Source organism: Sciurus carolinensis, chromosome 17, assembly GCF_902686445.1.
Source record: "Sciurus carolinensis chromosome 17, mSciCar1.2, whole genome shotgun sequence".
NCBI lineage: Eukaryota > Metazoa > Chordata > Mammalia > Rodentia > Sciuridae > Sciurus > Sciurus carolinensis.
This window is the reverse complement of record NC_062229.1, coordinates 49,591,545-49,608,797: the sequence shown is the minus strand read 5'-3', so window position 1 is coordinate 49,608,797 and position 17,253 is coordinate 49,591,545. Positions and strand designations below refer to the sequence as shown.

The 17,253-nt window shown below is 35.8% G+C and overlaps 1 protein-coding gene across 1 annotated transcript in view; it reads right to left on the bottom strand.

Moving 5' to 3' along the window:
- Window positions 1–17,253, bottom strand: part of Tbc1d5 (TBC1 domain family member 5) — a 536,784-nt gene that overhangs the window by 111,968 nt on the left and 407,563 nt on the right. Inside the window, 1 exon segment of the mRNA XM_047531151.1 lies at window positions 2,783–2,889. Within this exon segment, the coding sequence (XP_047387107.1) occupies window positions 2,783–2,889 (107 nt within the window).

The following is a 17,253-nucleotide window of genomic DNA, read 5'->3' as shown; positions in this document are numbered from 1 at the left end:
ACCTCCATAGGGATTTGGGTACAATGACAGAATGAAGTACTTTTCTGAAGGTAGATAATGAACATACTAAAGCTAAGGGTTCTTTATTTCTAGTTTTAATAATCTTTATTTCTAGATTTAATAATCTGTCAGCAGCATTCAACATAACTATCACATGAAACTTGGGTATGGAAAAGTGTTCCTTCATGCCTCAAATCTCACCTTCCTATCAGAGTTCACTTCACTAAGACTTGCATGTTTGATCTACTTGAATCAGGGATGACGTAAGTATTTTAAGTGTTTCACTCTTGCTATTAAATAGAAAACATTTAAAGCACTCAGTCGTCAGGATTTTTAGAAGATATGGGTTGGGTCTTAGCATTAACTTTCCCTTTCTTTTTTTCTCCTCAGCATAAATGGCCTCTTTTATGACTACCATTGAGAGCAATTACAATGAAAATTGTACTTGTGGAGTTCTATAGTATAGACACACTTACTCTTTTTTTTTTTTCCCTTTCACGTGCACCTTTGCAGCACTGGATTGGATCTTGTTAGCTCATCTGAAGTTCTTTATAGAGAAAGGATGCTCTGGATGAGTGGGTTACCAGAGACAACTTCATTTCAACCTCCAAATATTATAAAAATGATGATAAAGGCTCAGCAAGCATGAGTTTTCCAAAATAATGAGAATGGTCAGTGGCTGAGCCAAGGCTTGACCAAGATCCCAATTCCTAACTTAGGTTCCTTGCAGAACACTAGATTTCTACAGACTTACATTAATAGCTGTGTCAAGGTCATGAGTTCTCATTTGAAATTTACTAAGTGATTTCAGTGATCTATACTTACTATACTACCACTCGACTGTTAACTATCACTTGGATGGGCTAGGAATTCTTTAAAGATGCACAACTTTCTTACTTTTCCTGTAGATATTATCATTCCAGGAACTTGTCCTTATGAGCCTTGTTATTATGACTCCTTCATCCTGTCCAATTTCTTGTGTCTCAGAAATATCAGTTTAGGGGCTCACATTTTGCATCCATATTTTGACCATATTTTTACTTGGTAAGACTTTGAATATAAAGGTGGGAAATCCCCCCCCCCCCTTTTAGATAATAATGCTATTATTTTTTTTCTCTCAAACTCTATAAGAACCTATATTTTTAATGTCTGTAGAATTTTATTCATTAAACTATTATATTATGGGCACTACTGATTGAGATAAAATTACTCCATAAAAATCATACTAACATGAAAGGGCACTTAGATTCTATCAATAAACACCAATGAACTGAATATAAAGAATTTGGAAATTATATGAGATTCATAAGAAGATCAACCGTATTTTAGCTAGGAAAAAATTACCAAGATTCATAGGTTTTTGACAAAATATTCATTTCTTCCTTTAATTACACCAAACAAATCACATTAAGTAGGGAATTCAAATTGCTCTTTTAGCATTTTTTTCCATGCTAAGAATTTCTAATTTTGAGTTGAAAGAATTTGTAGATCAAAATTCACACTGAATTGACCAGCAACCTTGTCCTATTCCTCTTTTAAAGATATTTCATCATCTTGGGTGTTTTTTTTTTTTTTTTTTTTTTTTTTTTTTTGGTAAAAAAGTCTACACTCCCACAACTTACATATACATATGTATATAAAAATATAAACAAAGAACTTTAGATTTTCATATTCATACTCTAAAGACTTACCAGAAAAAAAATACGATTCCTTATGTTTCAGAGAAATTATAGATTTCTGAAGCTTAGTGAAATACTAGGTGTAACAGAAATTACATAAAAGTTCTTATTTCTACAGAAAACTGATACAAGTATAAAGAAAAAAATTTTAAGTCAGTCAAAGAATAAACAGAGGAAATATGCACAGGTTGAAGTCAACAACCAAGGAAAGGGCAGAAATCCCTTAGAATCAAGATTTATATTAAATTTGAAGGCCCAAATTGATCAGACAGAGCTTTGGCAGTGGAATCCACAGACAGACTGACTGACTCAGAGACAGTTCGACAGCTGCCAACATGAGTGGTGGGAAGGCTGCCAAAGAGCCAAAGGCTGGGACTACCATCCAGTGCCTGGCGTTCTCAGACTCAGATTTGAAGCTTTCTCTCTTATACTGCATCCAATATTTTTGTTTGGCTCAAAAGTAGTAAGGATTCACAGATTTTTTTAGATCATTTAATGTTCTTATTTTCAAGAAATATAACATTAGTTGTAAAAGAGCACACTTCTTCTCCGAAGTGTAAAGAAAATTTTGATGAACTGCTTTACATTCAAATAGAGAAATCAGTGTTAAAGTCTATTTAAATCTTTATTAGGTTACTCTTAATCCACAAAGTAAGAAATACATACTCTCAGCATGAAATATTCAGTGTTCCATTATATCATTAATTCTTACAGACCTTGTCCTTTTAACAGATCTGTCTGATTTTCAGATGGACCTTGAGGTGTTATTTGAATAAAAGTCATCCACAGTGAGGGGCACCAAGGATAATGAAGTTTGGCTACAGGGAGAGGTAGTTGCTCAACTATTTCCTTGAATTATAGAGAAGGGAAATGGGCAGAACAATTTTAGGAGGTACAGGAGATGTGTGTTCTGATTCCAAATTGCAGTATCAATTTGCTTGCTAAATTGCTGGCCATTGAGGAATGTGAGTTTTGGCCTACAACTTTTTGACAAATTCTGTTAGTAGGCAATTTATCTGTTACTGGGAATTCTTAAATCATAAACAGAGAAGTCTATTTTTCACTCAACTCAAAATCGTGCATATCTTACTGGGAAAACTTACCTTTGGGTCTCTAAGGAACAAAGCCTTAAGAATCAGTGAGTGCACATCTCCGATGAGTGGGTAATGCATCAGAAGGCCAAGACAGGTCTGGTAGTTACTAGAGATCACTAAATAAAAAGAAAAAAAAAAAAAAAAAGAAGGAGAATGCAGATACGATATTGTTTGAGATCTTTTGTATTACTGAAAATAAAAAACATAACAATTTAGAGCCAAAGAAAACAAACTGATAATTCAACTTATTTGATAAAAGGAAGTAAGGAGAAGAGATCCTTACCAAATGGACATTGAAGCAGCACACTGCATTGTTAGTTGCAATCTAATACACTAGCACTTACTCTCAGGGGGTGCTGGGAGGAAAAGCATCAGACACGATGATGTGGGTGTTTGCAATATAAATAATTCTTAGAAACCTGCATATTTATTACCATTTACAGGACTATGCTTGAATGTCTTTTGCTTTTGAATGTTTTCTGCTTAGAAGTTAGTAACAAAATCCTTCCAAGTGAGGAAGAGCCAGTTAAAAATTCTCACAAGATAATATTTGCCTTGATTGTTATGTTTGATAATTTACATGTTATAGTTACTCTTTTATATAAATATTATAAAATTTAAAATTAAAAATAATTTCTCTGTTTTTCTAAAGGCAAAATGAAATGTAGAGAGACTATGTAGCATTTCATGGGAGAAAAAAATGTCAAAATCTTCATAGATGAGTCTAATTGTGTTCTGTAGACTGTCATTTAATTTTTTTCAAATCAACCTAATTGTTGGTGCAATTATTAAGCAAATATTTTCAGGCAGGTCTATGTAAACTACTTCTTGGCACTCTATTTGCCACTGTTGTCAGAGTTGGGCCCGTTAACTATACTTGTTTTGTGAGCTACACTGCCTGCCTCCATAGCATTGAGAACAATTTTACAATTACTTCCTATAGTTGTAACTGAATCTTTTTTATGAACCTGTTACTTGAAAAGTATTCCATAGGAAAACAACTGATTCAACAGAAATAATGCAAATAAAAAACAAACAATTATTTCTAATCAGCAATATACTTGATTCTTAGATTCTTTTTTTTCTGTAGCTGTTGGAAAAACCACCTCTTGCTATAGCTTCCTCTTCCTCCCCTGTCCCATGAGCTATGGGGAAAGAAGACAGGACCGGGCAAAATGAATAATCAGAACCTACGTAAGGAACCACTGTATCATCTTCATTTCTGTTGCTGATGTGACAGCTTATAACTTCATACATCTGCTTTCATTTGTAAAGCACTTATCTACCCTTTCTATATCTGTTCAGACTCTCTGCTTATTTATTCACTTTTCCATATTTATAGTTACCTGTTGTTCTTTTTTCTCTAGCAGTTAAAAAGGAGAATGAAACAGAATAGTATGTTTTCCATGTACAATTCTCTTTGAGATCTAACAAGTAAATAAGCTTAGATAATCAACACATCTTACAACTCAAGAAGTTATTTTACCAAATGCTAAAATGATAATATGCATTAGTAACTGACCGAGGAAGAATTCTAATATATTTTGCATGAGAGGAAAAAGAATTCTGTGAAAAGAGGTTTAAGCTCAGTGCTCAAAGATGTGGGTCTGAATCCCAAGGCCCCATTTGAACATTTCATTAAGTTGCCCAAAATGGTTAATCAATGGAATTGACTTAAAGGACCTGTTCAAAAACTGTTTGGCTACTGTCTGTGAGCTTAAGTTTAGTACTCTGGAAAACAACTTCCAGATTTTTTAAAAATTGTCTACTTCATGAAATCCAATAATTATTTGTTGAGTACCAACTTCATGACAAAGGCCTATGCTGAGAGGATGTGGAAATAAACAAAAAGAAGTCTATGCTCTAAATATAAAAGTACAGAAGGGCAGAAGTATAATATCAGCAGCTATTACTAATACTTCCACTAAGATGACAGTGAATTTCTCAAGGCTTCTGGGAACAGGACCCAAACTAAGAACTTTATACCTTTTCATTTAATTTCTATGACAATATTATATAAGGGTATACATTAATCCCTGTTTGACATATGCAAAAATTGGTACTTGGAAAGGTCAAGCTACTTACTCAAAGAGCACAGCGATTCCTTGTTGGAGAAGGATTTGAAATACAGAGGCCTAACTTCAGGGTTTATACTGCATATAATATAAAACTCTGGAAAGGACATTGCTTTGAAAATCAAATGTCAAAACAGATGCAAATGTGAACAGTGAAGTCCATATTATTACTCTTGTGTAGTAGACTTAAATAACCTAGAAAGTCAGTACAACCCAGTGTCCAGAATAGCTTGATATAGATACCATTTATTTGGGAGGGACCAGAACAATGATCCTATTTCACTGCAACTTTTGAAGCTATCAGAGGTTTCAAAATATATAAGGTAAGCAAAATATTGTATTAATATTTTACTGGCAGAACAAATAAAGGAACTAGTATTTGTCCTCCTTCTCTCCCTCTTTTCATTTCATTTATCTAGTCATCTAGTCATTGCATGCAATGAACATTTACTAAACATCTATCAAATGCTAGATAGTCAAAGACTATGCTGGATGTGCACTAAAGAAAAATAGTAAATAGTGAGTCCCCTGCCTTCAGGTGATGCTATCTTCAATTTACTACTGAAAATCTGTATTTTAATAGTATTATGGTTTGGATCTGGAATGTCCCCCAAAGGCTCATGTACTTGAAGGCCTGGTCCCTCAAACAGTAATGTACAGAGGTGGGCATTTTGGAAAGTAGTTGGATCATGAAGATTCTAACATCAGTGGATTTATCCTGATGTAGTCCTGTGAGGTGGTACTATTTGGGGGAAGTAGGACACAGAGGGGTATGACCCAGAAAGGCTGATAATGACCCAGGTCCCTTCCTTTCCTCTCTCTGCTTCCCAGCTCCCATAAACTGGATGGCTTTCCCCTATCAAGTCCTTCTGCCTTCATGTTCTACTTCACCTCAGGCCCACAGCAACAGAGCTGAATGACCATGGATTGAAATCTCTGAAACCGCAAGCCAAAATAAATTTCTCCTTCTTTAAGTTGTTTATGTCAGGTATTTGGGTCACAGAAACAAAAAGCTGACTAACACAAAGAATTTGCAATTACATAAGTATGCTTTTTTGAATAACTATGTCCAATTCGGAGTAGGTAATAATTATATGAGGTGGTTTAAAAATAAAAAAAAGCACAGATATGATAGAATAAGAACTCAGTTTTTCTCTTCATAGTAAATTTTTGTTGACTATGAAAAGTTAGTTTGCAATACTATTCCTTCTCCAATGTTTATTCTATCAGAGAAGGGTAGTAACATGGCAGGAAAAAAAAGTGAAAGGTTTAAAAATCCTGAGTTTTGGTATCTTCTTACATGTGAAATGAGAAGTTTATGCTTTAAAACCAAAATCCTGAAGCCACACTCTGAGGAGCTGATATAGGGAAGGTAAAAACAAAGGTGAAGGTACCTGGGAAAATACACAGTATTTGGAATCAGAAGATCTGGATTAGAATGTTGGCCCAGCTACTTATTAAATGTGTTAGGTGAGTTGTTCATCCTCACTCAAACTTTATTTTTCCCATTTATAAAACAGGGGACTATGAAAGCTGTTAGTAGTAACATGAGCTCACTCTTGTCAAACTAGTAACATGAACCTAGGAGACCACAAAAGATGGGCCTTCTTGAGTGCAACAGGAACTGCCATAAAGGACTTTCCTAACCAGAACTTTCCAGTTAAGTCACTTCTATAAAGACCCTCTCCAAGCAACAGTCAATACTACCAAAGAACAAGTGTCACTGTCTGGGACAAATCTCCCTTAACTAATGAGCCTCATTTTAAAATGGCTTATGTGGACTCCTCCTTTTGCTTTTTAAACTTTCCCCTTGTCTTAACCCACTTGTTTGTATCTTTGGTCTGCCACACCATGCATACTCCAAATTGCAATCTTTTGCTATTTCTAAAGAAATGCTTTGTTTACTGAAAAGTTTCTTTCTCTGCCACTCATTTTTGGTTGAAAAGACAGAAATGCTTTCTCTATCTACAGGGTTTCTCTAAAGGCAACAGAGATGCCAGGCAATACATTTCCCTACTCACTGAATTCCTCTTTGATGAATAGTACTGCCTCCATATGGAAGCAGAGCAGACTTCTCTTTTTCCACTTTAAATGCTTCACAACTACTATGAAGTAGTTGGAGAGAGTTGGTTTATGTAGCTTTACCCAGTGAAAACAAAGGAAAATAGAGAATGTGGTTGTTTTGAGAAAATTTAAAGCAACATGAATCCATAACACATAAATAACTTAGCCTACTATACTTACAATTATGACATTTACAAATATTTTCTGAATTATTTAATTTCATATGGAGATTTATTTTCTCAATGTAACAAAACAAACTGAGAACAACTACCACAAAACATCAAACTAAATGTGTACCTCCTTTAATTTCTTCAGAATTAAAAAATAATAAAAGCTATCACTTTCTAAGTAACCATAGTATGTCTGGTGACTTGCCATTTATTTTACAAACTTCTCACAAGTCCTACTAATCTCCACTAACAAAAGCATTATCATCAACCCTCTACCACACATGAGGACATGGTAGTATAGAGTGGATATAAACATGGCCAAGGGCACAGGGCTCCCAGAGGACAGAAAGAGGAATAAATGTAAATTAAATCTATATAACTTAAAGCTTTGCCTTTCATTGCTGCATTCCTAGGAGAATCACAAGACGAGGATCTGCTCACACAAGTGAAGACACACACAATGCAGATGGTCTCTGAATCCAACTATGTTCTGAGCCACAGAAGTTAAATAAACAAAAGAGGTCCTCAGTACATAAAGGCCAAGCGTAGCCAATATTTAGAAACAGGCATAAATTCTTAGGTTTAGCTATAAATTTTTTAATGTAGAACAATTAGATTAAAAATAATTAGCTAATGAAAAAGAAAACCTTCAGGTTTTCTCATAATCCACTGTACTTCACTGAAAACAATGCCAATGTGTAAGTACTTTGTAAGGTATCTGGCACGCAAACACATTCAATGACAATTGTAGGCTCTGAAAAAAGTATTTGTGGAGCTGGGTATGGTGGCCCAAGCCTGTATTACCAGTGACTTGGGAGGCTGAGGCAAGAGGATCACAAGTTTGAGGTTAGTCTCAGCAACTTAATGAGACTCTGTCTCAAAATAAAAAGTAAAAAGACTGGGAACATAGTTTGGCGGTAAAGTACCACTGGTTTCAATTCTCTGTTAAAAAAAAAAAAAAAAGGTTGAGAGCTAGTATAGACCAAAAACAACAATTAGCACCAGAATTAACACTAGAAATATCTTCAACTATTTAAAGATCTTTACTATTTTGACGTTCCTAATATAAAATGACAATATACAAAAATGGGACTTTAAATAGAATAGAAAACCAGGTGGGGGAGAATAGAAAATAAATCATAAATAAAGGCAAAAAACTTTTATTTAGCTGTCTTGGACCCAAGTATAAAGCATAGTCCTTTCTTCCACAAAAACTGATTTTTATTCTAGAATTAAGACCCTTGTAGGATTTTGTTCTTCTGGGTTTTCTCTCCTGGTTGCTTTTGTGACAACTGCCTCTTGTAGCACCACCAATCATTAAAACCTTGAAACCCAAGACCTGTTCTTTAGTAAACACTTGGATAAGTGTTGAGCAAGTCCTTATTTCTCTGTAGATTTTGTACAGAATAATATGAGATCATAAAATTCCATAAAAATTTCAGGAAAGAGGACAATTTCATATTCAGAGTGGCACATTCTTTTGGTTCTAAAGAGTTTAAAAATTGTTATTCTTACTGCTCAAGCTTACTACACCTTAAAAAGAATATAGTTTAATCAGAGATCAAACAATGAAAGAACAATTCAAGAAGTCACTTCTTTAAATATACAGTGTTGTTGATGCTATATATTATACTTAAGGCTGTAAACAAGCATCAAGTGCAGAATTTCCAATGGCTAGGAAGTGAGTACGGGAGAATGAACACTGTATTGCGTGTTTTTTTTTTTTTGTTTTTTTGTTTTTTTTTTTTTGTCACTATGACCAAAAGACCTGGCAAGAAAAAGTAGAAGAAAAGGTTAATTTGGTGGAAAGCTTCAGAAGTTCAGTCCATGGTCAATTGACTTCATAGCTCTAGGTCCAAGGGGAGACAGAAGACCATGGAGAAAGGCATTGTAGAGGCAAGTAGTTAGGACATAGCAACAAGGAAGCAGAGAGTGGAGAGACAGGGAGGGAGAGAACTTGTGCACCTGCACTACACTCACCAGGAAAAAAAATATATACCCCTAAGGCATACCTCTAGAGACCTACCTTCTCCAGCCACAGTTTACCTGCCAATAGTTACCAACCATTTAGTCCATATCAGTGGATTAATCCACAAATTAGGTTAAGTTTCTTGTAACCTAATCATTTTATCTCTGAAAATCCTTGCATTATCTTACACATGAGCTTTTGGGGGACACCTAATACCTTAACCATAATAAGTACTGTACTAGGAAAATCAGAATGATAGTATGTAGCTCCAAGAGTGTTCCTGGGACCAGTTATGAAGAGGCTACAGTTTTCTCTACCTTCTCTGTCTCCTTACCCACTGAGGGAATAAAATGAGATAATATAGTGTAAAAGTAAAATCTTTTAACACAAATTATTAACACTAAGGTAATAATTATAGAAATATACTCAGAATCAGAGCCCAAATTTCTATTATTTCCAATTGGTAAAATGTCATGGAAATGAAGCCTGAAAATTTTTGGTGGATTTTAAGATTTAGAAAAGAGATAGTAAACCTGATTCAGAGATCTGCCTCTCTTAATTCTTCATCCAAGGAAAGAAAACCATACCTCGGGTATTAATTAAATCTGAATACAGACACAAATGGGTACATTTTACATCATTGTGCTTACTGGGTTTTAATGCCTTACTCAGAAATTTCAATTGTCAGTAGAAATCGTTGAAGTATTGAAAATTTGAAAATTATTGATAATATCCTTCTCCTCATTAGATTTGTGTACTCACTCATTCAACAAACCTTCATTGATCACCTGTTTTGTTTCAAATACTGAGTTCTAATGACATGAAAAGAATTAAGACACAGTTTCAGCTTCTCCTTTCTTTGTATACCGTATGAGAAGCACAACACTAACTACAACAGAAGATTGGACTGATAATAGTGGCACATCCTCGGGCTATGCCAACTTCTAAAATAGAAGACTCTGAGGTCAGTGGGAGTGTCAGTCAACAAAATGGAAAGCAAATAAGAGGCAAGATACTGAGCAGCTGCAACAGCAGGGTATTGAGGAGAAATGGGGATGTGGAGGGAGAAAGTAGGTGAAGGTCTTACTTCTATGTAGGGAACTCCAAGATGACCTGTAGTAGGGGAATGGATAAAGACACTGTGATATATCCAAACAACAGAGCTAAAAATAAACAAACTATCAAGCCATGAGAAGACATAGAGAAAACTTAAATGCATATTACTAAATGAAGAAGGCATTCTGAAAAGGTCACACACTATTATCTTAACAACATGACTTTCTGGAAAAGGCAAATATATAGAGTAAAAAGATCAGTAATTTATAGGGGTTTAGGGAAAGAGGGACGAATAGGCAGTGAAATTACTCTGTATACTACAATGGTGAATACATGTCACTTATAAAGGCTTGGTACCTGGAATAAAGGTAGTACAGGCACTGTTGACCTTGAGGACATAGGGTCTGGTGGTAGGTCTTTAGGTCAGTTTGTATGTGTTGGGTGTGTGTTCTCAAAAGGGTTTGTGGAACTTAGTCCATCCTTACTTTTATTCCTGTCCCATGATATGATATTTGCTCTTACATGTGCTCCTGCCATGAAGTCCAGTCACATTGTGGACCAAACCCATGGAGCTGACTGATCTTTGACTTGAACCTCCAGAACTAGGAGCCAAAATAAACTATTTCACAAGTAGTATGTGGTATTGTGTTATAGCAATGACTGGGACAGACACCAAGACAAAGGCTAATGTACACTATGGACTTTGGATGATAATGTCACTGAAGTTTCAGAGACCTGCAACAAATTATCATTCTGGTTTGGCATGTTGACAGAAGAAGAGGCTGTGGTATGTGATGGGAGAGAGTATATGGGAACTCTACTTTCTGCTCCATTTTGCTATGGACCTAAAACTTCTCTTTCAAAATAAAAGCTATTTTTTAAAAAATGGAAACAGAAAACCAAGACAATGAACTAGTAGCAGGGTATCTGTCTTTGTAAGAGAAATTTTAAAAGATTATTAAACTAAAATACAAAGTAATGTAAACTGTATTAATATCTTTATCTAATGTGGTCACAAAACTGACAGACAATATTTTATGTTAGAGAAAAGAGAGCTGGCAGTAAGTGCTTAAACGCTCCTTTAAAAATAAGACCACCAATTTGGGGTTTGGTATAACTTAGTGACACATTATGATGTGGTTTAAGAGAATCTTTATTTTTAGTTACTGAGGTTGGGTAAAGTTTTGCTAGAAATGACAAATTCAACTTGCAGTTTAAATAAACTGCATTCTGACATCAGTATAATGATAAACATGCTCTTAACTATAAAACAGAGAAATAGAAATTCTGGGGTAAGACAGATGGAAACACTGGCATATAGACAGTTAGTGGCTGAAGAGGAAACAGAAATCCAAAATGAAATCCAAAAGGACAACACATAAATCAGGAAAAGGACACAAGTGCCACAACATGCCAGGGCAGGAAATAGCTAGAGACTCCTACAGAAAGCAGAGGGAACGACAGCATAGTGACATGCAGTAACATGTTTATGCTGGGTAAAAAATGAGGACAGGAAGAGAAGCTTGAAGGGCTCCCCACATAAAGACATGACAAGGAGGGGGAAACAGTTACCTGATATGATCAGTATACCTCATACAGGAATATCATAATGTACCCTGCAGATATGTACAATTATTATACATAAATTAAGAAGAAAAAATGAAATTTAATTAACAAAGTGAAATAAGGCAGGAAGTGGGTAGAAATTCCAAGAAGGAAACTTTTCTATCCACAAAAGTTTGAAGAGAAAATTTAAAAAGACAATAAACATTTCAGTGATGCTTTCTGATTAAGAAAATTGATAGTTACATGGATTTGATTATAGCATTTTAGCTATTAAAATGCAGTTTACAAGACAAAGGCGTGTTACATTACAAATTAGAAAATGTTTTATTTTGAGACTAGTCAAACAAATTAAAAATTTAAATCAACTAAAAATGGAAAATTTTAGATAATTTAAAAGTAGTCAATGGTTTTGAATAAGTCATGTCAAAAGTATATTTAAAAAATCATTATTTATTTGACTTGTTATTCCAAAAATTAGAATGGCACCTGTCTTTTCTGCAATCACAGCACACAAATCCACCCCCAAATCTCCAGAGTGCCTTTGACCTGATGCTACCTCAAGATTAACTGGGTAGATGAAGAGCTTCAGATGCTCTGAGGGATAGGGAAGAATGACAACAGGTGGTTCTGGTACTAAGTAAGCTTACAATCTACTTAGAAGATAGGACCAATACCCACAATAACTGAGGAACCATGTGGGATGGAGTAAGAGTGAGTGCTATATTAATTAAACTTTACAGGGCTACAAAAGTGGGAGATCAATGAGGGATAGAACCATGGGGAACGGTTTTGGAAAAAACATCTTAAATCTGAAAATAGGAGAAAGATTTAGGTAGACGAAGGGAGGGGGAGGAAGGAATCACAGGAATGACAAACAGCCTGGACTAACTATACTCTGATGAGAGTATAGCTGTTCATAAACTTTTATAGTACAACAGCTCAAGATAATGTCATGATTATTGACATATTATATCTTTATCTCTTGATTTTTATTTTTTATTTCATTTTTTGCGGTGGCTGAGGATTGAATCCAGAGTCTTGTGCTTATGAGGCAAGCACTCTACCAACTGAGCTATATTCCTAGCCTTTGATTTTAATTTTTGTATTTAACTTTAATCCACAGAATTCAGTTAAGTACTGACAGAAAGCAGGGTGGTTTAAAAAACAAATTTATTTTCTCACAGTTCTGGAGGATAAAAGTCTGGAATCAAGAAAGTGATAGAACCATTCACCCTCAGAAACTTGTAGGGGAGAATCCTTCCCTGCCTTTTCTGGCTTCTGTTATGGCAGGGTGGGTTTCTTCCTAGTGCTAAGAGGGATAATCCATGTACCTTTCTCCTGGCTTCTATAATAACTGAACATCCTTATCATTTCTTGCAGATATACCACTCCAATCTTTGCCTCTGTCTTCATGTGGTGTTCTTTTTCCTGTCTGTCTGCACATCATCTTCCTTCTCTGCATGCCTGTGTCCAAATTTTCTTCTTCTTATAAGGACATAAGTTATATTAGATTAAGAGGTCTGCCATACCTCCAGCAAGACTTCATCTTGACTAATTATATCTCCAATAATCTATTGGGAATTAGCTCACATTCTGAAATACTAGGAGTTAGGACTCAAATATATCATTTGGGGGATACAATTCAACCCATAACAGGTCTAATTATCCATACATGTAAAATTAAAATCTTAGTCTAACTGCACTAAATCTTCATTTTTTTAAGTGACATATTCATTTGAAAAACTGATGAAACTATACACCCTTGCACCAGAGAACCGTGCAATATTTTGTACAAGAACATCAGGATGATGATAGACTTCTGAAGCCCACCCACTGAATCCGTAGGAGGTATGGGGCTAAAGGAAGGAATGCCATCACTGAAGTAAGCTCTTTCAGTTTCCTCAAGTGAAACATTCCCTGAGCTACCAAGATAGCTCCAAAAGAATACATATAATACACTGAACCACATAATATTCACTGAAGAATATTTAAATGAACGATCCTGAAATTATTGGGTATAACTGAACACCACTCTGGATTTCAGAGTTGAACACCATGAGTCAGAATACACTGACAAGAAATAAAATCTTGAGACTAATGTTTTTTGATTGTTTTTGTTTTAATGATGAGGTTAAAAACTTGTCTTCTTTACCCCTGGTTCTTGACTATGGCCTAAAATGTACATTCATCTAATTAGTACTGCCCTCTCCTGCCCTTTCTCCAATCCTGTTTTGTATCCTTTTCCTCCTGCTGCTCCTCATGATCCTCCTCTGAGGAACAAAGTCCTTCCCTGTAAGCCTAGCTCTCCTGTATGCAACTGGTTTCCCTGTGACCTCCATAGGTGAGGTGGGGGACCACCTTGCTCCAATTCTGCTTCCAAACCTTGCTTTCTATCTTCCCATAAAAATCCCTCTTCCATTGAAGTTCATGCCATACATTTGTACATTCATCATGCATCGATGTATCACTTCATCCATGTACAATGATGGCTGGCAAATAGCAAGAACTCAATAAATACTGGTTAAACTGCTGGTTCTTTGAATAAATGATTGAACACATTTTTTTTCTTGGTCATGCTTCAGCATTTGTTTGAGGTTTTGGTGACTTATTCTTTAAGATTTTTTTCTTTATCATCTTTTCATATCATGATTCTTGGTGAAATGTTCATGGAGAACCATGGTTACAGAAATAAGACTAGTTTACAGGTGGAACAAAAATTTCACCTTCCTCAAAATCCCTTGATCTTGAGTGACTTACTTCACCTTTTACTCACTTCAAACATATTGACCACATCTACAACCATTCCTTGACCACACTCTTTATGCTTTCACTTCTCTTCTGCCCTCTCTCCAACCCCTTGATACTCTAAATTCTTCCGAGTGGTCTCCTGTCTGTGCTTCCCTACTTATATATCCTGAAGTACCATCTTAAAATGTCTTCAACACCCTCTATTCCTCCCTTCCCTCAGTTCTGCCTAATTCATTTGAAAGTAAACCTAACTTGAAACCTGCATTACCATCTACTTTTTAACTCACTCCAACTTCTTAGCATGCTGGGAAAACCACAACCTTGAGGTCTGGTGCCACTGCCCTCTGCTTATCACTGGAAGATCTTCAGCCTCTACTCCAGGTTTGTCCTTGTCAGTCATATTTACCACTCCTCCCAATTAGTCCCCACAAAGCCCTAACCCTACTCTGCCTCATTCCCAGAAGATGACATGGGATTCCTCCTTTTTTTAATATCCTTCACATATAAACTGATCTGTTTCTGAATCCAGCCTAGTGCTTCCTTCATGAATTTGCACCAGTTTTTCATTCTCGTTCTACTGTCAGTCTTCTAATTCTCTTCTATTGCCTCTGGGCCCTTGTTTCAATTATTTTATTTAAAAAAATATTTGTTTGAAAGTTTACTATGTACTGGACCCTGTTATAGATGCTGGTGCACAGTAGGGAAACCAAGATGAATAAAATCTAGTTTCTCACTGTGGAATAGGGTAGGGTGGGGTGAGTGTGAAAATAAATACAAACGGTGGGGAGTGAGAGAAGAATGGAAGAACTTTAGATTATGTAGAACGAAATGAGGGGGGGTATGAAAAATTGTGGAATGAGACAGACATCATTACCCTATGTACTTGTACGATTACACGAATGGTATGAATCTACATGGTGTACAATCACAGAAATAAAAGATGTACCCTATTTGTGTACAATGAAGCAAAATGCAGTCTGTAAAAATAAAAATAAAAACAAAAGATAATTTCTATTTTTTAGATTTCATCCATGTTAAAGGAGAGGAAATGCAGGTGTGGTGGCCCTAGCTACTGAGGATAAGGAGGATGATAAGTTCAAGGCCAACATGGGCAATGTAGCCAGATCCTATCTCAAAATAAAAAGGGCTGGGGATGTAGCTCAGTAGTAAAGCACTTGCCTAGCATGTGCCAGGACCTGGGTTAGATCCACAGTATCACAAAAAATTTTAAAACAAACAAAAAAAAATTACAAAGAGGGAAACACTAGTACTGACTCTTGAAGGAGAAACTCTGACTAGGTTGAGAAGTAAACCCGTCTGCCACGACCCCCAACTCTACTGTATTCCTTCATTCTAAGGACAACTTCCTTGGTCCCTGAGTTGCCTTCTAGATGTATCCTTGGTGCCTGTTCTTCTTCCCTTCTTTAAAGATTACTCTGTATATACTATCTCTAAATTCTTGCTTTCTTGGTCATCTTTGTAGATGAAACAATAATGCATATCTAAAACAACAATATAAAGTTGAAGAATAGATCCCTTACTTCTTAATTGTCCAGTCACTCTTTGACCTCCTAAAATCCACCTTCTGCTCTACCACTTTATTCCACTCCAGCAAATGTACCCAGTGACCATGCTCCAGAGTGCCAAATCTGAGTGGACTTTTTCTGCCTTACATTACTATATCTCTTCTCCCTTCTTGGCTCATATTGCACAGTCCTTTGAGGTTACACTGTAAGTACTTCCTTGGCTCTTTCTCTTCTAGTGCTCCTTTAATACTGATGTTGAAGGTCCATGTTCTCTTTCTCGATGTACCCAAATTAAGTTGGGTGACCATAACATTTTTATGATCCTAATGGGACACCTTTGTGATTAGAGGAGGACAGTATTAATAATTAACACTCTGGGGTAGCAGATGCAAACCAAGATTACCCCAAACAAACTAGGATATATGGTCACTCTTAGGAGACTGATGGCATTGACTGTTAAAGTCTTGACTAACAAATACCTGTAAAAACATTTACAAAACTCAACCAATAGCCTTGATAATGACATTGGACTTTATTTTCTAAATCTTCAGATTATGATTTCTCATAGGTATCTCAAACTCAGCCTGGACAAAACTTAATTCATCATTTATATTCCTAAAACCTGTTGATCCTTATATTTTCTACACAATGATCCAGTGACTGAAACCTCTAATCAGGGGATTGTTACAGATTTCCCATTCTCACTTACCTATCTCCTAACATTTCTGCATTCACTGCTTCTCTGGAACTACTCTTATAACCTTTTATCTGATCTTGTTCTAATCCTATCTTCTTCATTTTCCATGTTGTTGCTAGAGTGATGTAAAAGTGATCACACTACTTCTATTTTGAACCTTTCAATAAGTCAATTCAGGCTAAAGACTTTTATCATGATTCCTCCTGTTCACCTCTTCAGTTTCATAACCTCACTTGTTCACTCCTTTTGCACTCTAATAATCCCAAATAGCTTGGAGAAACACCCCTGGCCCCACTCCACTAAGTGGCTTCTCACTTCCAGTCCCCTGTGGATGTTGTTCTTTTAGCCTGGAACACAGATCACCTTATTGGGCTTGCCAGTACCTGTAACATTTTCTCAACTCAATCACCCCTGGCCCAGAGGACCAGCAGTGCCTCTCTATAAATTTTCATACTACCTTTCCTCTCAACCACAGCATCAGACATTTTCATCTGAAATTATTTATGTCATTCTTCTCTAATAGTTGATAAGCTTCTTCAAGACAATAGTAATCATAAATACCTAATAAATTATTCACTCTATCTTTAGAAGACAACATCTACTATTATG